This window comes from Athalia rosae, chromosome 3 (assembly GCF_917208135.1).
Source record: "Athalia rosae chromosome 3, iyAthRosa1.1, whole genome shotgun sequence".
Lineage (NCBI taxonomy): Eukaryota > Metazoa > Arthropoda > Insecta > Hymenoptera > Athaliidae > Athalia > Athalia rosae.
This window is the reverse complement of record NC_064028.1, coordinates 24,113,488-24,139,433: the sequence shown is the minus strand read 5'-3', so window position 1 is coordinate 24,139,433 and position 25,946 is coordinate 24,113,488. Positions and strand designations below refer to the sequence as shown.

The following is a 25,946-nucleotide window of genomic DNA, read 5'->3' as shown; positions in this document are numbered from 1 at the left end:
TTTTTTTCATTACATCATGATATGTGATAGCTCCGCTCGTAACACTCGAGATTTCTTATCTACTTATCGAAGTTTAAGTGTCATTTCAACTCTTCGGAATTAATGATCACAGTTTATGGATTATTTGAACGTACGTTTTTCCGTACGCATAAATATACTATGTATACAACGATAAATTATTTTTGTGTTTTCTCATCGTAGAATAGATCGTGAAGGTCGATTGAAATTAGAAAGTGATTTTCGACTAAAATAATACTTTTATTGTACAACCGATGGTGACGAAGATTAAAAATGACGACGAGCTCTACGCACCGAACGTTTCCCAGTCAATAATACTCTTATCTTTCCATACAAATTTTCCCTTGATATCGGTGTCATTTGGTAACAAAGCTGCGAAAATTGAAGACACAGCTCCTCTTTCTGGACTAAGGACCCCGAGATGTTTTGTGAGGTCGGTGTTGACGTAACCGGGATGAGCGGTGTTTACCGCGATGTCTTCTCTACTGTCCGAATCGAAGGCTCGCTGTTGGATTCTCGACAAAGCGGCTACACCAACTTTGCTCACTATGTATTCGTTACTTGGCCACCCCGCTGCCTCGTGAGCATTCGTCTTCACAAGTCTGGAATGAACCGAAACGGAAGATAATTTTACGATGATAATGCGGCGATTGAAATTAAGCGGAAAAAACATCATTTGTTAATCTACGTACTCGATGTAGTCTCTCATCATCTGACTGAGTTCGGGCTCTGTTAAATCTGGTCGTGATAATTTCGCTCTCAATTCTTCTCCGGGTATCATAGACAAAAGTCCCAAGCTACTTGACATCTGAACGACTCGGGCATGGGGTCTCAACAGAGGAAAAAGAGCATTCGAAACGTTCAACAAACCAAAGTAGTTCACTTCAAGAGTATCCACAGCGCGTTCTTCCGATGATCCCGGTGCATCGTCCTATGAAAGGATCCAGAAAAACAGAAAACGCACACCCGATGGGTGGATCGTGTTAAGGAAGAAAGAAATACCATTTGAAAACTATTATAATTCAATTTAAGAATTCCAGAGCCATGATATTCTATTTTCATGATGTGAACGCTGGTATAATTATATAAATATTTTTCAAAATTCAAGACTCGGTATATTTAGAAGAGAAATTTTCCAAAAAATTCGTTATCAATGTCGAGAAATAATATTAATTACAGTAATAACTTACCAGGTACATGATTCCAGCATTGTTAACGAGAATATCCAATCCTCCATAGGTTTCGTTTATGTAATTTTTGAATCTTTCAATGCTCGCGTCGTCGACAACATCCAGTTGATGGAATCTTGGATGAAAACCAGCGTTTTTGAGTTCTTCAACCGCCGCCAATCCCCTGGCTTCATCTCTTGCTGTGAGGTAGACTATCCCATCAAATTTCTCGAGCAATCCTTTGACGATTGCGAAACCAATTCCCTTGTTCGCTCCTGTTACCTGAGTTCGAAGCAATAACGTAAATTCAGTTTCTGATCGCAAGTCGTTCTTTTTTTTTTCTTCAAGTGTTCCAGCTGAATTGTACATACCACTGCTACTCGTTGATTATTTTGAGCTTCATTCTCCCCAGAGTCCGCGGTCCCCGTGGAAAATAATGCGGCAACCGAAATCAGGATCGTGAACTTTTGTAAAAGTAAAAATCCAGTGACTTCCTGCAAGCACCCGCGAAACTTATAAATACGCTTCTATATTAATTTGATGCGTGTAATACAACCAGAAATAACCGTGAGGTGATCCTCTACGTACACTTTTTCGGTAATTGACTCTCTCGCGCAAGAATTTCCCCATTTTGCCGATAACCAGTCCTATTCTGATACGGAATATTGTTCGGAGACCGATAAAGTATGAAATATCGTTCACGCTATTCCTCTGGCTACCACTTCTGAATTTCAGAGGCGACTGGCTGCTCACAATCTCTTTTATAAAGTTGCAGTGGAATTCTACAGTATAATCATTTTTATTTCATTGCGTCATAATGCCTTATGCTTACATGCCATGTCCGCTTAATACTTAGAGCAAGTTCTTTTCTTTACATAACAGAGCTTGACCAGACATTCAGCAGCACTGACCATAATTTTTGTACGACTGGGACTTTTCAGGTTTTTCGCATAGTGTACGATAATCGATGATAACACTGTTTCTCTTTGTCACTCACGACTCTAATCAGTCGTTGGGATTGGTTTGTCAAGGATTCAAATATATCCGTCTTTTAATTTAATCACTCGGTAGAATTTATTGAATCGTGGATGTATGAAAAAACCCTGTACATAAAAAATATAACAAAAAAAAAAAAAAAAAAAATGACCTCTTATTCGAGATCTACGGGACTGTTGACCCAGTCAACGATAGTGCTGTTGTGCCAGGCGAATTTTCCCTTGATGTCGGTGTTGATCGGTAACGTAGCTAGCCAAATTGCAGATTGCGCTCCTCTTTCGGGGGTGAATACTCCGAGATGGGATGTCAAGTCTGTGTCAACGTATCCTGGATGAGCGGCGTTCACCGCAATATCCTCTCTAACGTCGGAATCGAATGCTCTTTGTTGAATTCTTGCCAAAGCGGCTACCCCGACTTTGCTAACTGTGTAAGGTTCCGCCGGCCACCCGAGAGACTGGTGAGTATTCGTCTTCGTCGCTCTAAAATTTTTACAAAAAAATTTGACGGAATGAAAATAACGTGAGCAATAATAAGATATTTCAAAAGTACGGAATTATTTCTGAACTTACTCGACGAATTCTCTCATCAGATGGGTCAGCTCTGCTTCGGTTAAATCGGGTCGCGATAATTGGGCCTTCAATTTTTCGTCGGGAATCCAAGCTAAACGTCCGAAATTACTTGAAATTTGAACTACTCTAGCGTGAGGCCTCAGCAGCGGGAACAGAGCATTGGAAACTCTCAGGACACCGAAGTAATTCAATGCGATCGTTTTCTCAGCTTGTTCCGACAGCGGTTCCGGCGCGTCGTCCTGCAAAAAGAATTTTTGCATTCCTTCGAAATTCGGTTGATTGTCGTCGTCCACATTCTAGACGAATGAGAATCGTCGAGATTTGTAAACCAGAGGGGCAGGTCAAAGGTCGCGAACGAAGAAAGGAAAAATAAATGAGATTATTCAGATGAAGAGCTGTATACAGTCGAGACAAATAAGATAATGATTCTGCATACAGCGATCGATGTTCCCGAGATTATCTAATAAGTCATCGAAGTTACTGACTGGAGATCTTAATGGTTGTCTTATTGAACTCAGTGCTCGAGGTGGGTCGAGGTCACGTACCATTCAATCCTATCTATAATTGTTAATTAGAAAATTTTCCAATCTTCTTCAACTTGTAAAAGTTGCTAGAAAAGGAGCAATCGTCTCGTCCTTTTTTCTTCCGAGCAAAGAGAAAAATAACTTTCATTCGCGAACCTTCAATTACAATTACTATACGTCATGACTTTGTTGTAAAATACTATGAAAAACCTTGAAACCAATCCCGGCGTTGTTAACGAGGACATCCAATCCTCCGTGCGTATCTCGGAGGTAATCTCTGAACCTTTCAACGCTCGCATCGTCCGATACGTCGAGTTGATGAAATCTTGGATTAAAACCGGCCTTCTTGAGCTCTTCAACCGCTGCCAATCCTTTGGCTTCGTCTCTCGCGGTCAGGTAAACTATTCCATCGAAATTCTGGAGCAATCCTTTGACGATCGCGAAGCCGATTCCCTTATTTGCTCCGGTGACCTGTTTCAAACATACACGGGGAAAAAAGATTAGTATTTCGATCGTTTGTTTTTTGTCATTCTCTCCAGATGCAGCCTCACCGCAGCGACTCGCTGATTGTCCGGGGTCTGTGCGTTCGATCTTGTAATTCCTGCAGCAGAATGACAATTCGCGTGAGAACCGGGAGCCAAAATCCCGACGAGAATCAGCAGTGAAAAGCTCAGAATATTCTTCATCGCGTTGTCCGGATATATCGAAATGATTCTACGGGTGATTTGTTAGAACCTTATGACTTCTTCTACCGATCTGGGGATCGGAAACCGGCGTATGAAGTTATACGTATGATAAGACCCTTCGCATTTGTTAGATACTCGTTAAATGAATCTGGAACAACTCTGAATCGCGGTATTTATACGTACCGCGAATTACGTATATAACCGGTTTCCCCACCGAATAGAGTGCAGAATTTATACGCGATTGAGTATTATACGGGCTTGTCAGGTGATACGGTATTAAACCCCATACACTATGTAATGTATTAATAATTGCCTCCGGCGTTATTGTTCAAAATCGGGTGAAAAAAATAAAATAATGATACAGATACGACCGATATATCTATGATACGATCGAGATACGATATAGACTCGATAGTCCAGTCGAATTGAATATGCATTCTATTGCAGCTAAACGTAGATTAGCCCGTCAGAAATATATTCCCCAAAGTTCGACAAACTTTATCTACGGCTTCAGCCGCAAAAAAATTGTTGAAAAATGATACTTCGAGGAATAACTTTTCTCCTGCAAGTTATTCGAGAAGAATGTTGTTCGTTATGAAATTATATAAAAAAATTAGCCGTAGCGCGAAGTTTTATCATAATTGGTTTAGCGGGGAATTCTCAGGGAACGTTTCCAGGAAGTTATTTTGCGAAATGTATCGGTTCTCCATTGATCAACAATTTTTTGCGGCTAAAGCCGTAAATAAATATTGTCAAACGTTTGAGGATATATTTCTGGTTGTCTGATCAACTTGTAGAAAATCTGTTACTCTGTTTTCGGTTGCAAGAGAGAGCACTCGATTTTCAGGATTATAACGGACCATCCGTTCGAACCAGATTGATAAAACAAGACGAAAAAAATAGAATAGAATGAAATAAAAATTAATTAATAGCATCTCTCTGATGATTATGATGAAAAAATTCAAACGGCATATCTTTAATATGTGTCGTTGATAAAAATCTGAATATACAAATATTAAAGCCAGCGGCTAAATACAATATAACATCATGCAAGTAACAAGAAAAAATATGCCCACGAAAGAGTTCACTGGCACTTCGATCCTAACGGGATACTACAAAAGATGGCAATAATAATCAACAGAAGAAAAGGATAAAAAATCGGAGTATAAGAAAATTTACCAATCTGAAAATCCCCTCTCGCATTATCATCAGTCGAAAAATTAAATAAATTTTGTTTCGTTATTGTCCGAGAGATGCCGCCACCTTCGGGAAAACTATTATTTATTTATCCGCTGAGGGAAAAGTGCAACATGAGTTACAGATAAATAGGCACAATAGAAATCTGTCATATTTTCGTTTTCAACTTTTTTTTTTTCAAAAATAGAATCAGTACATAAAGCTTTACATTTTTCCGTCTCTGAGAATTTTATCTTACATTTCTGAAATGTGCGCCTATTTTGCGCAATTAGAGATATTGTGCCTCTGCTTTTCAGAATTTTATTTTTCTATCGTTTTTACGCAAATGTAAATTGCTATTAAAATAGTGTTGCAATCCGTGTGGGTGATGATTATCTTTTAATTACTGTCAGAGGAGACTTTACTATGTGATAAATGGTTCGAGTTTATGAGTGTTAGGTAAGAAATGATAAACAGAAATCATGTGGTCTTAGCATGTTAAATGTGAACAGGTATATTTGATCTAGGTAAATACAATACACACCTGAGCCGATACAACTCTGATACGTGAACGAGGGTCCAGATAATCATATTTTCGCACATTGTTGTCGATATTCAAGAAAGTATATTCATCCGAAAACCATTTCTTGACTGGCTCTACGTGAATCAACTGTGGATAATTAAATTTTTCATTTTTATTTCTCAACAAGTGTTACCGGTGTGCGATTTGTGTATTACTAAAGTGTGACAATGATGATGAAATCAAAAAATCGGCTTCAATTTCAAAATTTAGCTGCCGTTTTATGTTCTGGTTGACTTTGAACTTTTCGATAGTCTTGAAGTTATCTATAATTCTTTTTTTTCCAACTTTCTCTGATCTCCCAAATGCGCATCCAGGTTTTTTTTATGTATAATCTTATCATCGTATAACACCTACTCCGATGTTATAGACGGTCGTTCTATAGTCCTATAACGACAATAAAAAGTTTAAATAACGAACAAACATTGAATCAAATCTTGATGCAATTCAATTGATAATTCCAAGTGTATCACTTCGCTCGTACATACTTTGCGCATAAATTCTCCGTGTCTTTTATTTTGTGTTGTTATCCATATTATATCGTGTATATCACAATCGGTGAAAAGTTTAGCAATGGAAAAAATACTTGAAAATAAATTAATATATTGTTAAGTTTTTTTTTTTGTTATCGGAATAGTTCGTCAATGGTGTGGTTTTCAAGATTGATAATACAGTGACAGAGTTTTTTTTTAACATTAACTTTAACATAATTTATCGAGACCATGTTATCCTCTTGGAAAGTTTGCTGTGAGTGTTATTGATTGATATTAATTAATGTCTCAGTTTTTTCAAAATTTCACCCAATCGATTGGATATAATAAAATGTGTAGAATTTCAGTGTGGAATTCATAATGACCTGACACAAATGATAAATTAACGAATTTTTGATTCTATTTTTTTTTCTCTTCTCGAATGTTCGATTTAGGTGCGAGGATACCGCAGAGATGGGTTGTGGCAGTTATGGGATGTTTGGCGGTCACAAACGCGTACACAATGCGGATTTCACTGTCTTTGGCGATAACGGAAATGGTGAAACACAGGGAACCCTCGTTAAATTCTACGAATGAGGAAGTCTGTCCGTCATCGGAATCATCTACTGCCACATCCAGCAACGGAGGCACCTATGATTGGGACGAATACACGCAGGTAATGTGTGGCAAATATCCAGGAATGTTTATTTCGTCAAATTGTTATTCGCATCCAGTTATTCAGGCTTGAAAAATATTTGTACAATAGAAATTCCATTCCATCGAATGTTTTTGCGAAATTATTTGAATGTAAAATAATGTACTTATGATTAAACCCAGGGTATAATTTTATCGAGCTTCTTCTGGGGCTACATCATAACGCAGCTTCCCGGGGGTATATTGGCGGATAAATTCGGCGGAAAATACACTCTGGGTCTTGGAATATTTTCAACAGCTATATTTACACTGCTAACGCCATTGGTCGTTGAAAAATTTGACGCGCCGGGGTTGATCGTCCTTCGTATTCTGATGGGACTTGGAGAAGGGACCACTTTACCTGCCGTGAACGTACTCGTCGCCCAATGGGCGCCTCCGGAGGAACGTTCGAAAATTGGAACGGTCGTTATGACCGGCGCACAAGTTGGAACGATCGTTGGAAACGGACTTTCGGGGGTCCTCATTCAAAACTCGTCGATCGGTTGGCCGATCGTTTTTTACGTTTTCGGTGCCCTCGCGATCCTGTGGTTCGTTGCGTGGACCTTACTTTGCTACAGTTACCCGGAAGTCCATCCGTTCATAACCGAAAAAGAGAGAAAATATTTACACGAAACAATGAACGAGCACACTCATAGACAGATTCAACCCACCCCGTGGAAATATTTGTTAACCTCGGTACCGCTTTGGGCCCTGTTAGCGGGAAAACTGGGACACGATTGGGGATTCTTTACCATGGTAACGGACCTTCCGAAATACATGAGCGATGTGTTGAAATTTTCCATACAAGCTAACGGATTTTTATCCGCTTTACCGTACGTTTCGATGTGGATGGTGAGCATCGTAGCATCTTGGCTAGCCGACTGGCTCATAAAAAATGAGAAAATGACAAGAACGAATGCTAGGAAAATTTTTACAACCGTCGGATCGGTTGGACCAGCTGTTTTTATAATCGCTGCTTCCTACGCTGGTTGTGATCGGACGGTTGTCGTTATTTTGTTCACCGTTGGAATGGGATTGATGGGACCATTTTACCCTGGTATGATGGTCAACGGTCTCGATCTGAGTCCAAATTATTCCGGTACATTAATGGCGATCATGACAGCGATCGGTGCACTCGCCGGGATCGCCGCGCCCTATGTAGTCGGCGTTTTGACGCCAAATCAATCGCTGGCGGAATGGAGGGTTGTCTTTTGGATAACATTCGTCATATTCTTCGTAGGTAATTTAATATTCGATCTATGGGCGGACGGTGAAGTTCAATTTTGGAACGACCCCGCGGTATATGAAGCGAGAAAACTAGAGATCGAAAACGAAAGGAGAAGACGAATTGACGTGGAAGATATTTCGTTGCCGAGAGAGACGAGCCTTGATAACTCGTGATCCCACAGTGATTCGTTCAACAATTCTCATATAATCAGATTCTCATTTGCAAATAAACTTTGAACATTTTCATAAAAATAATTCTGCTGCAGTTAGTAAGTTATATGGATAGTACTAGTTCTCTGTTTACTTTTTATTTCAATAAAATCTGAGAAAGAAATGATAATTATTTCGATGACAATTCAGATCGCGAGGCACTGATTGAAATTCGATAACCCAATTCCAAGTTGTTTTTCTCACGATAAAATATTGCGGTCAGTAATGAGATCAGACTGCAAATATCGCGACAATCCAACAATGAATTCCGATAATAATATAATATCCCTAATCTCCGGACTGATTGGGTGATCACCAGCTGATTGAATTGACTACGTTCCACATGTAAAGGATTATTCATTACCTTCAGATTATTGACACGGCTATCTGAATAATCGTCGACATGTTCTACACCGTAACAAATCTGGTAACTTCATCAATCGCCGATTCGCAGATTATTATTATTCAAAAATTCTTGTTCTGTGTACACAGATGCTAATTTTTATCAGATGATTCGCTGGAATTAAAAACCTGAAACTGTCCACAGGAAGCGTGGTAAGTGAACATATATAATGAATTCGAATATATTTATTAATAAGCTATAATCGTACAAAATAATAGAGATAGAGATTTTATAACAATATAAATAATTACTAACAGATTATAATAATGAACTCTTAACAGTTAATCAATTATTATACATAGGTACGTGCATGTATATGTATAACATATTTATATAGAATGCAAATAAGTATATATAAATATATGTATAATTATACATAAAATCGTTGATGCGTTAAATAATTCTTGATTATAAGTTATTAAATACAATAAAATTATAATTTTAACAATTATAACGATGATTATGATTTTAATATTAATTAATGAACGTAGAGTATGTGAAATTATTTACATTTTACATTGAAAATCAGATATAGATATATTGTAATTGCTTCGGTTATTTACTCTTTGTTATTAATTATTATGATAACATGAAGGGAAAAGTGCTGATAGTATTTCGTTATATTGAATTATTTGAATTTTCACCAGTATTAGTTAGAAAATCAATGATGATAAAAAAATTCTTAGCACCGATATTATAAACCCATCAACTGCACAACAGTGATCGCGATGATCTATGAAAAAGAATTATTATAGATCATCTGATTGTCTCGTTTCAAACAGTTTCAGGATCTGTTAATTGCCCTGATATTATTATCAACAAAATTAATCATTAATATTTTCAATCCTGAGCATTAAGTTAATCAATTATATTTACATTAATTATAGTATTCAAATATATGCTAGCTAGAAGCACCTTCTGTGTAATAAATAGATTACGTTAATTTTATTTTTTAAATTAATGGTAATAACATCGAAACAAAGTTCGTGGGTGGCAGAAGTAAAAAGTGAAGCGAAATACTTATTTAAAAATCACTTGAAAAGTATTAGAAAACTGAAAAGTGTCTCGTGATTTCTGTGGATAATAATATATTAGCTTACGCACTATTCATGTATGTATTCTTGAATTTATTGTTTCTATTATTATTATTATTATTATTCTATTGACCTATTTACTTTTCAGCGATATTCTATTCAATATATTAATTGTCTTTGTGGAATCTTACGGTTTAAACGTATGAATATAGGTATTTAATTTCTCTTGCTAGAATTGATTAGATATTTACAGCAGTGTGTGAGCAGATGTTTTTCGCCGGTTATATCGTGATGAGGTGACGAAGCAAGTTCTCGTGTATAAATGTCGAGACCATATTGACCCTCTTCGGGAAAATTGATAACGAAAGTGACAACGTCGTTATCAGCTACCGCGTGAGATACGTATTTGGATAGACGCTTTTCCTCGATACCATTTTTATGCAAAGTTGCCATGAAGTCGGTCAAAGGTCGTGACATGCGGAATTGAATCTCCAATTCACGTCCAGCGAATACTAGAGCCTCCTGAAATTCGAAGATAAGAATACAGAACGGTTGTAATCCTGTTCTGAAAAGTTTTTGACCGAACGGAGATGAATTTTTATTCGATTGCTGATTGGCTGAGGGGTCAATATGCAATTATCAAATATTTCAGCCGAATGCTACGATTCATGGTTTTTCAATTGAATCGAACATTGCCGAGCTAAAAAAACAGCAAACTTATAGCACAGATATCTTGAACTATAGCCTTAGATTTTTCGCGAAATTCGGGCTGCAATTTGCCGTTTTTTGTAGGGTTTACCATGCTAATCTTGAATATTTTGATCCCGGTTATTCGAATTTGAAAGCTAAATTGATCTATCTTTAAAATTGATCGAGTGCAAAAAGGGAAAAATCGAGGATATTCCGATGGGATTTATTCGTCAAAATGACACTTTTGAAAAGATTTTACATTCAAAACATTCAGACATGAATTTTTACGTAATTATTCATATTTGTGTCTAGATGTGTTATCAATCATTATTTTCAGAAAAAAAGATACAGGTAAAAAGAACAGCATTTTTATCATCCACTGTATTATGAGTATATCTATATATTGCATAGCGGAGGTGACGCCATCTGTAGGCGCCATCAAGTAGCTCCAAGTCGTAAAATATGTACATACAGCAAATGTATGCAGGGACGCATTTAAAAATCCGCCCTAAGCGACTTGGATATTAGGAAACACATTCGTACGATCCATAAATCACATGGCTTATCCTTAAAAAAGCCATAAGTTCAACGTATGTTGCTTGATGAAGGGTTTAAGCTTTAGAAAGTTCAGCATTTAACAGTAAATTTTTATACAACAGATTTACAAATATTAGAAAATTCATTGATCGAGTTATCGCCAATTTCCCGCTGCAAAAAGGGAAAAATTGAGATATCTCGGTGGGAAAAATTGGTAGCTCAATTTACTCAACGGATTCGTGTTCCTGAGGTCAAAATACACCAGAAGAGTGCCTTACGATCGATTTTAAAAATACTTCATTTTTGGCCCAAAAATTGAAAAAATCCAAAGGGGTACCCCTTGGAATTTTGTCGATTTTGGGCCGAAAAAAAATATTTCATTTTATATGCTATTCTTATGTATTTTGAGCTCAGGAATTCGAATCCGGAAGTTAAATTAGTCTATCTGTAAAATTGATCGAGTTATCGCCAACTTTTCACTTTTTGGAGCAGAAAAATGGAGATATCTCGATGGGAAAAATTCGTAGCCTAATTTAGCTTTCAGATTCGTGTTTCTGAGGTCAAAATACGTAAGAAAAGTGTCCTGCAATCGATTTTAAAAATACTTCATTTTTGGCCCAAAAATCGAAAAAATCCAAAGGGGTACCCCTTGACGTTTTTTCGATTTTTGGGTCAAAAATCAACATTTTTTTCTTTTGGGTTTCCCATGCTATTCTCATGTATTTCGATCTCAGGAATCCAAATTTCAAAGCCAAATTGATCTATCTATAAAATTGATTGAGTTATCAACAATTTTGTCGCTTTTTGGATTAGAAAAATCGAGATATCTCGATGAGAAAAATTCGTAGATTGGCAAAAAAACTTTTAACATACTTGTGAAATATTGATAAAAATCACGGGACAAAAGTTCAAACGACGCATGAAATGAATGCCGAAGCGCGCGTGTGCAACTTTAGTTATCTATGAATAAAGAACATTGCATTGTTATCACAGCTACTGACCTGATGGGTTATTGGGACCAATCCGAAGAGTCTAGTTGCTTTGGTCGGTCCCCATTCTCCACTTGCACAGTCTGGGAGGGGAACCATAACGGTCTGAAGTTCTTCGCAGGCGATTTTGAATTTACAAACGCTTTTAAACTTCATCGGTTCTCCGGTAAGGTACTCTTTCGGCGTAACTGCGTTGGCAAATATATCCAGGAGAAATGCTCCGGAACAAGGGGCGTGGACTCTGAACGCTACAACGTTTCCTACAACAGACTAGAGAAGGAAATAAAATTTTAATTTTCTATTTAAATCTTGCTTCTTATTTATTCGCGTATCGGTATTCGAGTCGCTTACCTGCATGACGAATCTCTTCAACGATATACCATCGTAGCCATCTCCGTCGCTGTCATAGAACTTCAGATTATAATGGAATATCAGTGAGGATTGCATGTGGGCAGGCATTGCTATTCTTACTGTAGCAGCTCCCGTCGAATCCGTGTACATCACAGCCTTTGTATTAGTGTCCGGGAAGTACAGACCATACCTGCAGAAATGATTCAATTAAAAACAATCGTATTAATCGATTATTAGCTTCAGATCGTTGTAATTGGTTGCAACGAAGGACTGTGAGTAAAGAAATTTTCTCACCTAAAGAACAACGACCTCACGAAGGGCAGCTCTTCGAAATCTTTGAGTGAAATCGGCTGTTTCAGAAGCTGCCAGTCTTCTTGTAGCGGAAAGAATTCATAGATGAATTCTCTAGGGTCTGTCAGGAAGTAATGATCGTCGTATTCGTACCTATAATAGTTCACAACTATTGACCTCCCATAAAATCAATCGAACAAATTCGAGTATCTCAGATTGCCGAAAATACCAACCTGAGGCTATCGCTTTTAGCTTTAGTCTGTCCAGGTCTCGGAACCTCCTTAGCATTCACCAAATGACGTGCCCCCCAGTTACACTGCACAAACCGCCATGCTCCAGCGACGTAAACTGCGTTCCAACTGTTCCTGAATCTGTTGTCCTCGAAACGTACTCCGGGCTGATATCCAGCTGATTTACTGTACCCTTTGATCACTACACAGTGGAGACCAGCGTAGCTAGAAATAATTATCGTGCGGATTAACAGAAATGTTAATTGAATTTCATTTATTTTCAAACTTCGATTATCAATCATACCTGCAGAGTCTTTTGAAAAGTACATGGTAGCTTTCAGTCCCATGCTTTATGCCTCTCAACAGCCCCATCGGTGTATCTCCCCTAAGATTCTCATCAAATTGCATGGTGTTGAGATTTTTAACCGTTATCCACCTGAATATCGTCCTCGCTTTTTCAATGTCCGAACCGCATCGGCTGACCAATTGACGAACCAAGTCTGTAAACGTCTTCTGATCTTCCTGCGCTACCTGTGAATCAAAAAACAAGACGCCATTTTTAATTATTTCAAAATTGAAAATCTTTAAAAATAATCGAGGACATTAATATTCAACTCACAGATATCGCAATCTGGTCCATATCGGCAAATTCCAAGGGGTCATTGTAAATGTGATATTTAGCCAATGCTGGAGGTTGCGGGGGTGGAGCACGTGAAGGATATGGAGGTGGAGGTGCTTCTTGAGCATAACCATCGCCTTCGTCAAGGTAAAGACTTTCTTGGAGCATATATTCGCTACGAGCTTCGTTTATGAGCTCCAACATTTCTGAGCTCTGTTTTTCTACAAGGGCTGCTGTCGCGGCTCTGCAATAATATCATTAAAATCTTTATACAGTTGTCAGATCAACATGAAATGATTACATAATTTATGTAATCATTTAATTACCTTTCATGTTCAAGCATTTTTCTTGTGAGACTTTCTTTTTTCTTGTCTCTCCGGAGGGTCATATTTTTTTCAAGGTCCTCTTTTTCCTGTTGGAATAGCTGGTTTCTGCCAACTCTCGAACCTCCTCCTCCCACTCCACTTCCTAAGCCTCCTCCACCGGGAATTCCTCCCATCCCGCTTCCGCTTCTGTCGCGTTCCCATCTCGCTGATAATCGTTCCAGTTCTTTTTCCCATTCGTCCTACGAATCATCACCACTTTTCAGTTCATTGTTATCAAGTTTGATGGGGGGAAATGATTGATTTTCAATTCAATGAATAAATTACCCGGAATTCCTCCCGAATTCTGCGATCTTCTTCTTCTCGATGATGAGCAAATTTCCTGTAAAGATCGTCCTCCTCTTTCCTGTGTTTCATCTCGAGTCGCGTCTGTTCATCTCGATCCTAGAAAATAAAAATTACCGTAAATTAAGTAGCCATTTAAAAACTATGCGATTAAATAACATACTTATGTAATGATTCTCCAGATTTGATCGATCATATTAATGAAGAAAAAAAGGCTGTAGGGACTTTTGAAAATAATCATCCGATACACAGCGTACGTCTGTGCAATGTAGATGTAATATATTCGTCCCAAAAATGGTCATCAGTTGCTTTGATCGTGGGGCGCACCGTTTAGGTCGTGACGTAGGGTATAATATATTTATAAATAACTATATACATGTACGCGGTATGTAGATATATTTTATATATGTATTGGGTGTATGTATAAAAGCGTAGGTATATAGTACATACACATTATTATACTACGCGTACGGATTGTGTGGGGCATGTTATAATACACGTAGCTTACATACACATAAAGGACTATGTGCGCGTATATATATATATATATATATATGTACATATAGACTATATGTAATACATACTCAGATGTGTATGTGACGTTTAAAAGCAAAAGCCTGGCGAACCATATAAAGACGAACTCAAGATCGTTGCGGTTCTCTCACGAAGTGGGCTGCGTAGGTATCTTTATACTTACATACATATAAGTATATTATATTCTTCCATGTACAAACTCGTATTATGTATTATACATTATATGTGTATGTGTACAGGGTGTATAAGAATCAGAATGCTCGCCTCTGCAGAGTTTAATTTTCATTAAAATATTTCTGAATTAATCAAACGATAAATTACATTTTTCAAATGTGTATTTTGCACGATGCAGTATATCACTTAAGTATACATACCTATGTACCGACAGGAAAACAATTACATTATTACCAAACGAATCGTTGCAAATCGCACGTATAAACAATGTCTATTATCCTTTACGTATACATACCTAAGAATGTTATGCTCGATTGTACTGTTACACCGACTGCGCTGAGTTTCTCTTTTTAAGTATGCAGAAATTGAGATAAATATTTTAGTGCACGTATGAGAAAAATCAAAGACCCTAAAGAGTCAAGGGAAGTGATGTACAGACTTCGAATCTAATTATCTCGCAATTACTCATTTATTTTTTTCCGGAAATTTTCATACGCAAATAGACTAAGTCCCGATACGACATCGCTTATGCAGGATATCCGGGCATCGAAGTCTCCGCCGCGATGACATTTCTCACGCATTTCTGGCCGATAATTCTATAACCACGCAACTAATTAGCGTAACAAAAAATAGTTTTAGATAGTTTGCGACCATTCAATTCATGATTGGACTTTTAACTTGTTGTTTATCTTTTTTCCGCATACCTAATTAAAAATATCAAGTAACGAACCTGATATGTTTATCGCAATGTTTTGATATCGCACTCACATTGGTTGTATACTAACATGTATAAATTATGTATTTTTAAATAACACACATGTATATGTGTTATATCATGTTTTGCATCATATGATATTGTTTAAACATTTTTTTTTTTCGTTTTTCCCCCTCTGTTCTTCAAATACGTGTTGCATTGTGCGTACACATATAGTATTGCGCATATCTATGTATATACGTCTTATACAGGTCCATGTAATAGAGAATGCATTATATTATTTACGAGCGTCCTTGCATATGGTGCAGCAACAATACACAATATAATACTACCTACACACAATCCGTTCCTTCCTGCGGCTACAATCGGTAGCAATAATATGATAATGCTAATAATTATTATGACAATAATGATAATAACAACACCAATGATAATAATAATAACAATACTGTTTTGAAAGAGCGTAGCTCGACCACATCTGCTGCAGCTCGTAAAATCTCGTGTTCATGGGATAAAAATTGCAAAAAAAATGCACGAAAAAAAAATTGGCGCACGTCTACCTATGTACGATATTTTTTATATCCCCTGCATAATAGATATCAATAAAAGAGAGTTACGGCGATTTTGTATATATATGTGTTCGTGTATTAATCATCTAGTTTTATGCGTGGGGCCTAGCTGAGGAATATTAAAAAAGTTGAAACATTTTGTGTGTAGTAGGTATACCATGACGGCCGTAAAGAGTCGCTGTACTCCCTATAACATTAATACTCCTCATCATGAGTTCGGAATGTCCGTCCCCGATCGAAGCTGACTACTACTCGGTCGAAGGCTTCGAAAAGCCCTTGCATAATATCGGCGTAAAAGTCCCGTTCTCAACAGGCATCGTCATATAGGTATACATGTATATGTACATGCTCGCGCACAAGGAAGAAGAAAAAGGAGAAGAAGAAGAAGAAGAAGAAGCTGAGGCTGGGATCTACACACGTACGCATCAGCAAAAAAAAAAGACCGAAAAAAAATTTTTAAATGAATAAAACGAAAAAAAGGAAAGAACAAAAAATATATAAATATCTGTATACGTATACATAAAATATATATACATCTGTTGTTCGCCCGTGTGTTCGTAAAATTCCCAATATGGCCGGGACTGAGATATCCAGATAGGCACGGCTTCGTTTGCTGTATAGGCATATTATATTAATGTGTAATCGAGGTATCGGGGTTACATGCATAGGTCATCCGTGATTTGCCGAAATATAATGAAACTATTCATTATTGATACAGTAATTATCGCAGGGGAAATAAAAATCTTTCATTCATTGCAATGGCTTCCATGTATATAGGTATGTGCATGTAGTATTACAAGTAGGTGTATGTATGTACGGTATTTATGTAACGATTTTTATTGTTTCACAGGTATATGGCGACGCGATTATGATTTCAAGGCCACTGGAGTCATTAACAGAGCAAAAAAAAGGAAGAAAAAAGGAATCCTGTATTATTGCGTCTGTGTAGGCATAAAATGTACACCTAAAAACTCATAAAATTCAACGTGCATAGTCTTTTCTCTACTTGAAATCAGACATGTTAATGATTTTCTGACGAAACGAATATCGAAGTAAAAAAAGACGAAGAAAACTTGATCATATTTGTAAGAGCAAAGTTGGTGAAATTCGAACTAGAAAATAAAAAAGAAAAAGGAATATTATTTACGCATATTCGCCAATCAGCGCGAGTCGTCTTCATCCACGTTTTCATCTCACTTTCGGGGATAATATCAGGCGATTTTCCCGATCGTTTTAAAATATCGGCAAAATGAAATTTCACAAATAAATGAAGAATGAATGAACACGTGTACTACACTTAAAAATGTAAATGTACGCGTATACGTATATGATTTACCAAATGACGTCATATACGTTATTCCATTTGCCGTAAGGTATGTAAGGTTACCTATATGCTATATGAGTACATGTATGTTCGGTTCAACATCCGCAAATAATTTACACTTTACTTACATGTAGGTATACATACGCACATATATGGATAAACGAGTACACATGTGTTCAGCTATATACGCATAGATATTTATTTATGTTATACGTATAACTGTAAGTTGTAAATGAACGACTCTACATATGTGTAAATATATATATATATATATATATATATGTGGAATCATCTACGTAAATACATGGTTGATGTGTCTACATCTGTACATGTACTTCATATATAAATGTACAAGCATATATAATGAATAACATGACGATGATGGGCTTGGCATCTTTGCAAATTTCTCAAGGATTACCTGAAGATCCCATTCAACGCATGATTAATTATTTTTTTTTTTTTATTTCTTTTACATGGAATAATGTTGCATACCTATGTACATATATAGCAAGAATCCTAATTTCTCTTGTTGAAAATTAGTAAAAGAAAATGAATTTTTGCCATGTCTATATCGTAAATATTAATTTGAGTACAAATATTTATTGAATTTTCACGACGATTCTATGTATATGTGCATATGTATACGGTGAACACATGTGCCTACGTACACGATCATCATCCTCATCGCTTGACCGCAACGAAAGTTGACCCATTTACATAATACACATTCATCCACCGCAGGTACACCATATCATACATATTTGCATATATATGTTACACGCATGTATACCTATATTTTATGCGTAATTCCCACATACTTATAAATACAACACATCTACCTGTACACATATATAATACATCTTTCCCTTATCTTGTTTCGAAGCTAGATATTTTACATTTTAACGCTGTTCGTTGCATTTCTCACAATCAGTTGGTTTTTCATGGTATGTGACAGCATTTATAATAAATATGTATGTAATAATTGTGTTTATATATATAATAATAGTGAGATGAGTGCTAGGAAAAAAATCATGCTAATTACAAGATCATTAAACAATTATCGAGTCAATACCCGGAGATTTTATTCGCGCTTCGCGAACAGTCCATTAGATCGTGATTGATAATTTGCTCATCTCGATAGAGTTACGAACAACGATACTAATCATAAAATCAGACAACGAAACACTGCATTACGCAGAAAAATGCACTTAACTCACTCCGAACTGTGCGAATTCCGTGGAATACGTGTATGTACCTAAGTAACGTGACTTCAAAATGATTATTATACCAGCTATGGTATAACAGTAATAAATGAAAAAAAGTAACAAAAAAAATATGAAAAAGAAAAATTATGGATTATTAGATCGTGCCGTTCCGCCGCGTTACGGACCAAAGCCTCAGGGACTACTCAGCGCGTGTCCAATGTTATACCCATCGTTCGTTGCCTTTTTTTTATACATAAAAAGGAATTGTTTTTTCTTTTAATTTTTTTTTCTTTCTCAAATATTTATCTTTTTTCGAATTTGTTCATTTTTTTTTAAATCCATTCGCATGTGATTCAGCTACTATCCACGCATGTGTATTTGTCTGTATACTTATACACAATGAGGCTCAAATCTGCACTTGATATTAATAATTTTAATTTAGATAAGGATCCAGTTGAGGATAAATATGTATGTACGTACATGGCACAGTTTTAGGCTGCAATATAATTAACAGTGTACACGTACATGTATGCACAGGTGTATACGTACGTATAAAGGTCGGATTATACATTATTCTTCTTAGTACGGTTAACGTAATTAAATTAATTAGTCTTTCATACGTATGTATACGTACGTTTTACGTATCAAATGGACGAATAAAATACCGCTCACGTACATACATATATTTATATATTTGTAAATCTTGGACGCGTGGGATTGTACATTATTGTCTTGTAAACTTCGTATACCTATATAACACCTATATGCACAATAAAGTTAAGGCTAACGATTCGTTAATTAACCAACGTATTATAACCTGCACCTACTTTGTTCTTACCTATAGTTATATATGTACAGGCTATGTTGTATGCACGTACATATATGTTTATTTGAAAATCTACGCGTATGTACGTACACACAAGTAGCTATGTGCCTATACGCACGTACATAGCTATCGCTCGGGTAAAAAGTACCGCAATTTCATATATATATATATTCAAGTATATACCGCATCTCAGCGGAAATAATTCGACATCAGTTACTATATACTTAGATACATATACCTTTTGCTTCAATTTCTGCTGCAAAATTACTGTAAAATATTTATTCCGTCGCTTCTTGATTTCCTACATTGTCTAGATACCTACATAAAATTTTTCGTCAAATTTTCGGTTCGAGTGCGGAAGTAAAAAAGAACTACTCGACTCGATTAACGGAAATGAGAAAAAAATGCTCGGTATGCGTTACAAAAATAAAAAAATAGAAAATAAAAGCATGAAAGGAATTCCCAAATTTTTTTCCAACATTTTCAAGGGTGCTTTGTAGAAGTTTTCTCGTTTTTTGTAGATTATTTTTAGTCATCCTCTAATGAGGGTTCTCCTTGGTGAATTGCATTTCGCAAATAAATTACTTTAGTTCAAAAATTTCGTGTACACATTTTTGAATTTCATGACTTGCGTAACGCACCGTATGCGGTGTGTACAGGGCGATTCAGTCCAAACTCCGAGAATGGGAGAAGCTGGTTCCTTACCCAGTCAACGTGCGCGCGCACGAGAAAAATGAGACCAATGAGAGAATACGACTCAAATACTAGCATGCTCAATGAATGAGGAAGTCGAGTCGAGGTCAAGCGCATGTCTGCCAAATCAAGCTCCGCCCCATCAAGACTACATGAGTTTGTTCAATTGTCAATTCAATTCTCTTCTCGATGGCAGCGATAATATAAAGTATGTAAGTACCTATATGGTACACAGATATTCAATTGTATATAAATTTTTGTTCCTGTAGCGAAACTGTGATGTGTGAATAATTAATTCTTCTAAATTCAGGACGTCGAATATACATATGCGTACGCATGCTAGGTAGGGTATACATCTCCGCATTCCGCCGGAGTATTTAAGAATGAAACGTGGAGTTGGAGGCACAAGAAAAAGAGAGATGAAGATAGCTGGATAGAAGAGAGATTGAGAGAGAGCGGAATAGAAAGAGAAAGAGATGGACGGTATTATATACCCCATTCAGGTGTCACGATGTATAACATGCTCGTCACGTCGCACGTTTGTGTATACCTACTACAATATACAACACTGTACTCAACTATATAGCGTACGCTTATTACTAGTCACTGCATTCGTGGTTTTCTGGGTTTCTGGATTAAGGACAAAACTTTCATTCTTCTAACTGCGGGTGACGCGCGATCGCGATCATTCAATAATATAATAATATTATTAAATTATTTGTCCAATTCTTACATATCTCGTATCATAATACTCCTGCGTTAGAAACAATACGTACAAGAAATGGAAAAAAAGGAGGAAAAGAAAACACAAAATGTAAATGGAAATTATTACCCGGTATACCATAATATCGTTGGAAGCATGACGCGGTTCGCTGCACTTCCGGTTTCTGGAGTATAGGTACGTACATATACATTCGTACACTTAAACTTGTGTGCATAATGTACATTTGTATAAAAAGAATTTGTATATATAAATGTATCGTGTTCGCATCAAAATGCAGTGAACGCGGAAACGTTTGAAATATTTCCGACGAAAAAGAAGGAAGAAGAATGAGATATGAAAATTGAAAAAATTCTAATCGAAAACTGCTGCTGCTTGTTAATTTCGTATCTGCATACCTAATATACGTCAATCATTGATGTGAAAGAAGAAATAGACCCAACATATGTGTTAATCCGATCCTGAATGTATTTACATACGTGTATAATATTTCAGAGTGCGACGCAATGCAGGCAATGCATTATAAAAGTTTATGAATATACTTAAAATATATCAAGTACCTGCATTACTATACATATACCTGTATAATATACTTCTATGGTAATGTGTATTAAAATAACGCGTGAGACCGAGAATTCTTCCTCATTTAGAAATATAAAACTAGGTATACGTTAGCTGCTATATTAGCTTGGGTTAGGTTTTGTATTTAATATAAATTTATATAGCAAGGATCGTTACAGGCTGCAGTATATTAATTATCCGACTAGTATATTAATGTGTACATATATCTTACATAATAATCATGAAAAACTAAATGAAATTTCGACGATTCTCACGTGCAAATCATACGATAAAAACCAAAATCTAACTTGCTTGATTTGATTAGATTTTTTTTTTTTTTTTCAATTACGTATACTTATACGGCGAGCATCGTGCGTTTTTTTTTTGCAGATTACGTTGTACCCATTAACTGTCATACGTATACCTATATTTACATGTACACACATATGTGCAAATCAAGCTGAATCAGGTACGCCTAATAGTTAACGTATTTCTATGGCATTCATTCGCAAGAAGGAAATCGTTCGCATTGTAAGTATAGATAGTACACATAAAATATAACGCGTGTACAATCATATGACTATAAATACCTATGTATTGCATTTATACCTGTACAATATCTGTATATAGGTATGTGTATCAGCGTATGTGATTGTGCGTGGGAAGACGGATTTTAAGATCGACGATATATCGTTGAGCGTGCACATGATCGCCCACGTTATTCCATCGTAATTACATGTACATGTATCACGTATGTCATACATATATATATATATATAGTATATTATCAAAAATTGAATTCTAAAAAAAAAAAATGAAAAACCAAAAGAAGAAGAAATTTTTCCCGATGAAGCAAAAAAATAATGTTTAATACATGCCATGCAGACAAAAATAAGGGCCCTGCACATATTTCGAAGGTCTGAAGTGAAATCGTCTTACGTTTTTTATGCACGTACATATGTATGAGCATAAGCTACTCGTAGGTATCAAAGAAAAAAAAAAAAAGAAGAAAATTCAAACCTTATGGAATATATTTTTTGTGTGTAGGTATTAAAATATATAAACAAATTAAGCGTTAAAACCGGATCGTTACGTCAACTATTAGTTATACATATGTATAATAGTATAGGTATTGTTGATACAACGATTACGTATTATGGAAACCGAGAAAAGGTCTTTCAAAAATCAGAAAATAAAAAAAAAAAAAGGAAAAAAGAATGATAATGACGCGCACCTCATTTGGCGAGCATATCCGCCGAACTAGCTAGGTATGTACATACGTAATACATACACGGTATATAAACGTATTTTTGCTCAAGAGTGCGTAGGTGTGAAAAGTTCTCGATGAATTTTTTCGCAATATTTTGGAATTCATTATCAATTCAGTCTCGTGGAAAAGAAGTCAAACAGAGCACGAGAAGGAAAGAAAAAAACGAACTGTGGATTTCGATCAGATTCGCATACAAATATATAAACGGCTGTATCTCCATTGATCTATACATGCCTATTATAATACCCGGAATGTGAGTGCCTGGCCCAATTAAAACGCGAAACTTTCACCTAGATTCTTTCCGCGTGTCGTTTTTTTCTTCTTCTCCTTTTTCGATCATTTCTTTTTTCTGGTCTTGAATTTTTGTTAATTATCGAGCTAACATCGGGTACCAAATATATCCATCGTGTGTACGCACATTTGAGTAATTGAAATCAAACGAAAAGCAAATTGAAAAAAAAACAAAAAAGGAGGAAAGAACTCGAAGACTCACCAGATAATAATCGATCGGTTTTTCCCTCGCTTTGCTGTAACCTTTTTGAAGTTCGGTTTGTTTCAACGCATGTGCAATGTGCAATGCGCTCGCATCGAATCTTCCATATTGGTAACCGTCGCCTCCGTAATTGTTGTTGTGGTTATTATAGGGCGAATTATTACCGCCGCCGAGTCCCGAATTATTGTGGTAATGTTGGTCACCTCTGTGACCGCCGGAATTTGTCGGTGGCGGAGAACCGTGCCCATTCAAATGACGGGAATGATGAAGATGATTCGTAGGTGACTCGACGTGGTCGTAACTACGTGGGAAAAAAAAAAAAATAGAAGAAACTCTGAGTAAAAATGGGCAAAAATATTTCGCAACGAAGATTGAGGGGTTGAGGGCTTCTTTATTTTATTTAATTTGAATTGCTTTCATTTTTTATTCAACCTCGAGTATAACGCAGTGGTTGATTTCTTACCCAGGTGGATAAATCCCTCTAGGAGACGGTCCTCCCGCCCTGATTTGTTCGTTGACGTATCCGCTTCGCGGTACATTCAACGCACTCCTTATTCCAACACTAGAACCATCCAGAGTCCCTGGTCCAGGTTTTGGCACGTGACTACTGCAGTAAACTTCCTTGTCATTAATGGTATGCTGATTATTATAGTATGTCTTTAACGTTAATTTCGTACCACACACAGCACACTTAAAACAACCGGAATGAAAAAACGTAAAATCCTTCAACGGACCGACCCTATCAACCTGATAAACCGTCTGGGCACATCTCAGGCACGTGCTTTCGTAAAAATTTGGACGGTACATGATTCGTTCGTTGAATCTTATTATTCGTGTTCTTCTATTTTTGTTCAGCACGATTTTTTTTTAATTTTTTTGGTTTTTTATTCACACTTTTTCCAGTCGTTCACATCATCGTTATCGACATCGTCGCCTGCGTTTTGTCGTGTAACTTCCTGTATGCAGATAAAAAAATTTTGGAACAAATGAGATTATTGTTATTTGATTTTTTCTCGTTGTACCTCGTGGACTTTGAATTTGGTTTTTTTTTTTTTTTCTTTCTCTTTTTTTTCAATAACGTTAGAGTTCTTTGACGATGATAAGCGGAGAAGAGAGACAAGACGGATTTGTAAGAGGTGGTTGATGTTGACTGCCGGCGTATATAGAAAGGCTTGGGAATTAAGAAAGTAGAAACGGCTTTGAAGCGGTTGTCGGATATATACCTTACATGTAATATAGGTATGTATAGGTACGCATACGCGGGTGAGAGAAGCCGCGCGCGCGGGTCAAGCCTTTAACGGCGGAATGTCAGATGGATTTTTTTTATAGTTTAGCATTATTATAACAGGAATGTAAAAATGCGATCGTTTATGCGTGAAGAACCAAAATCACCGCGGACATTCGACCCGTCGATGTGCAGCGATATTTTATAATCTATTCCACTACGTGCACACTGTAACAGACGGATAGATATATGTATAGATCTAATAGGAACGTGACGATCGCCGGGACGCATCGGAGTCAGTGGATCGCGAAGCGTCCGAGAATAAACGTGTTCACCTTGAGAAATCTCGATTGAAACAGAACTCTACTATGGTTATATATATATATATATTATATACACTGTTTTAAAATATGTATAGATTGATGTATTTCTATACATACATACATTTTCACTAGCTATATGTTTATATTGCCGTTACATGTATGGAAGAGTGCAGAAAAATTTACCGATATTCAAAAAGGAGAATTAAAAAACAACAACATATAAACGATGTGAGATAAGATATCAAAAACCGTGCGAAACGATGTATATGATTCGACTGCACATAGCAGGTATATAAGATATATATATATATATATATATGTACTAGAGAAGTTGAAAAGAGAAAAAAAGAAAGAAAAGTATTTACGCCGCCGCGCTGTTACTGTTGCAGATCAAGAGAGAAATCGCACTCAGTTTCACTTGTCACTACATAAAATGTACAGGAGAGTGGACTATATAATACGTACATATGTATTCGAGTATAAATATGTACATACATGCGTATATGTGCACCGATATTTAAACAGACCGCAAGAATTATAATATTTATATACGGTCCGCTGCAGGACGGCGACAGCGCGGCATTGAAGTCTCCGCTGTCGTACTTAAAAATAATCGAATTTTTCGACGATTATGAATTTTCTTTAGATTTAAATCATCGCCATAATTTACGGTATACATTACACATGAAATCGGGTGCGATTTGTAACACTGCGGTACGAGTTAATTGATTTTATTTTATAGTTTTTTGGTTTTCGTTCTCTAATATTTGGTTTTTTGTTTTTCAGTATTGTGTCTTACGAGTGTGGTAATATTTTAAAATCTGAACACTCGACTATTTGTTTCTTGACTATTTTAATATCCGATGCAATTTTATACAGATAATTTTATTTTTCATACAACCGCGTTGTCGACGGTGATCGAGTGAGCGGTATTAAAATGCGCGGCGTATGAAAAGTGACGGTAAATTTCATCGAGTCAAAAAATGAACGTTAATTTTTATTTTTCTCTCAAGAATTTTATTTTGGTTGAAATTTTTTTCCCGGATAACGCGAGTTAAAAAAAACCACCTGCTCGTATCGAGGTCCTGAGACATTCTAACGAGCCCGTGTCAGCCATCTTGGTGCGAGCGCAGGCGCGACTTGTTCCGTTTCCAACTTCCACCATCATCTGTGCACTGTTATG

The 25,946-nt window shown here is 36.5% G+C and overlaps 4 protein-coding genes across 6 annotated transcripts; 1 reads left to right on the top strand and 3 right to left on the bottom strand.

Annotated features, from left to right (window-relative positions):
* Nucleotides 1-237: 237 nt before the first annotated feature.
* LOC105686859 (carbonyl reductase [NADPH] 3-like) lies at nt 238-2,091 on the bottom strand. Its single transcript, XM_012402040.3, has 5 exons — nt 1,776-2,091; nt 1,559-1,681; nt 1,209-1,469; nt 711-949; nt 238-620 (listed from the first exon to the last, which is right to left on the bottom strand). Exons 1-5 carry the CDS (start codon nt 1,815-1,817, stop codon nt 305-307), a joined length of 981 nt encoding a protein of 326 aa, XP_012257463.2. The 5' UTR covers nt 1,818-2,091; the 3' UTR covers nt 238-304.
* A 145-nt stretch (nt 2,092-2,236) lies between these two features.
* Nucleotides 2,237-4,116, bottom strand: LOC105686860 (carbonyl reductase [NADPH] 3-like). The gene is made up of 4 exons (XM_012402042.3): nt 3,828-4,116; nt 3,487-3,747; nt 2,753-2,991; nt 2,237-2,662 (listed from the first exon to the last, which is right to left on the bottom strand). The coding sequence occupies exons 1-4, from the start codon at nt 3,960-3,962 to the stop codon at nt 2,338-2,340; spliced, it is 960 nt and encodes a 319-aa protein (XP_012257465.2). The 5' UTR covers nt 3,963-4,116; the 3' UTR covers nt 2,237-2,337.
* A 1,240-nt stretch (nt 4,117-5,356) lies between these two features.
* Nucleotides 5,357-8,442, top strand: LOC105686925 (putative inorganic phosphate cotransporter). Of its 2 annotated transcripts, none has more exons than XM_048652467.1 (3): nt 5,357-5,597; nt 6,644-6,864; nt 7,026-8,442. In XM_048652467.1, exons 2-3 carry the CDS (start codon nt 6,679-6,681, stop codon nt 8,280-8,282), a joined length of 1,443 nt encoding a protein of 480 aa, XP_048508424.1. In that variant the 5' UTR covers nt 5,357-5,597; nt 6,644-6,678; the 3' UTR covers nt 8,283-8,442. The 2 variants fall into 2 exon arrangements, with proteins under 2 accessions (XP_048508424.1, XP_012257622.2); XM_012402199.4 differs by lacking the exon at nt 5,357-5,597 and adding an exon at nt 5,650-6,465.
* Nucleotides 8,443-9,849: 1,407 nt separating this feature from the next.
* LOC105686910 (hillarin) lies at nt 9,850-25,837 on the bottom strand. 2 transcript variants are annotated; one of them, XM_012402165.3, is made up of 12 exons: nt 25,129-25,837; nt 23,679-24,171; nt 23,216-23,516; nt 14,113-14,229; nt 13,789-14,027; nt 13,463-13,706; nt 13,148-13,374; nt 12,847-13,068; nt 12,617-12,766; nt 12,323-12,512; nt 11,984-12,241; nt 9,850-10,277 (listed from the first exon to the last, which is right to left on the bottom strand). In XM_012402165.3, exons 2-12 carry the CDS (start codon nt 24,020-24,022, stop codon nt 9,972-9,974), a joined length of 2,598 nt encoding a protein of 865 aa, XP_012257588.1. In that variant the 5' UTR covers nt 24,023-24,171; nt 25,129-25,837; the 3' UTR covers nt 9,850-9,971. The 2 variants fall into 2 exon arrangements, with proteins under 2 accessions (XP_012257588.1, XP_012257595.1); XM_012402172.3 differs by lacking the exon at nt 25,129-25,837 and having other exon boundaries at nt 23,679-25,058.
* Nucleotides 25,838-25,946: the final 109 nt, after the last annotated feature.

What these genes read in the sequence shown, in the direction of transcription:
- LOC105686860 (XM_012402042.3), bottom strand. Translation starts at nt 3,962, where the DNA reads ATGAAGAATATTCTGAGCTTTTCACTGCTGATTCTCGTCGGGATTTTG. An exon ending in ACAATCAGCGAGTCGCTGCG is followed by an intron (nt 3,748 to 3,827) that starts GTGAGGCTGCAT and finishes TGTTTGAAACAG; the next exon opens with GTCACCGGAGCAAATAAGGG. An exon ending in ACGCCGGGATTGGTTTCAAG is followed by an intron (nt 2,992 to 3,486) that starts GTTTTTCATAGT and finishes TTCTTTTTGCAG; the next exon opens with GACGACGCGCCGGAACCGCT.
- LOC105686859 (XM_012402040.3), bottom strand. Translation starts at nt 1,817, where the DNA reads ATGGGGAAATTCTTGCGCGAGAGAGTCAATTACCGAAAAAGT. An exon ending in GAGTCAATTACCGAAAAAGT is followed by an intron (nt 1,682 to 1,775) that starts GTACGTAGAGGA and finishes GGGTGCTTGCAG; the next exon opens with GAAGTCACTGGATTTTTACT. An exon ending in ATAATCAACGAGTAGCAGTG is followed by an intron (nt 1,470 to 1,558) that starts GTATGTACAATT and finishes CTTCGAACTCAG; the next exon opens with GTAACAGGAGCGAACAAGGG.
- LOC105686910 (XM_012402165.3), bottom strand. Translation starts at nt 24,022, where the DNA reads ATGTACCGTCCAAATTTTTACGAAAGCACGTGCCTGAGATGTGCCCAG. An exon ending in GTGAGGTCGTTGTTCTTTAG is followed by an intron (nt 12,513 to 12,616) that starts GTGAGAAAATTT and finishes TCATTTCTGCAG; the next exon opens with GTATGGTCTGTACTTCCCGG. An exon ending in TGGTCCCAATAACCCATCAG is followed by an intron (nt 10,278 to 11,983) that starts GTCAGTAGCTGT and finishes TTCGAATTTCAG; the next exon opens with GAGGCTCTAGTATTCGCTGG.
- LOC105686925 (XM_012402199.4), top strand. Translation starts at nt 6,441, where the DNA reads ATGTTATCCTCTTGGAAAGTTTGCT. An exon ending in ATCCTCTTGGAAAGTTTGCT is followed by an intron (nt 6,466 to 6,643) that starts GTGAGTGTTATT and finishes TGTTCGATTTAG; the next exon opens with GTGCGAGGATACCGCAGAGA. An exon ending in ATTGGGACGAATACACGCAG is followed by an intron (nt 6,865 to 7,025) that starts GTAATGTGTGGC and finishes GATTAAACCCAG; the next exon opens with GGTATAATTTTATCGAGCTT.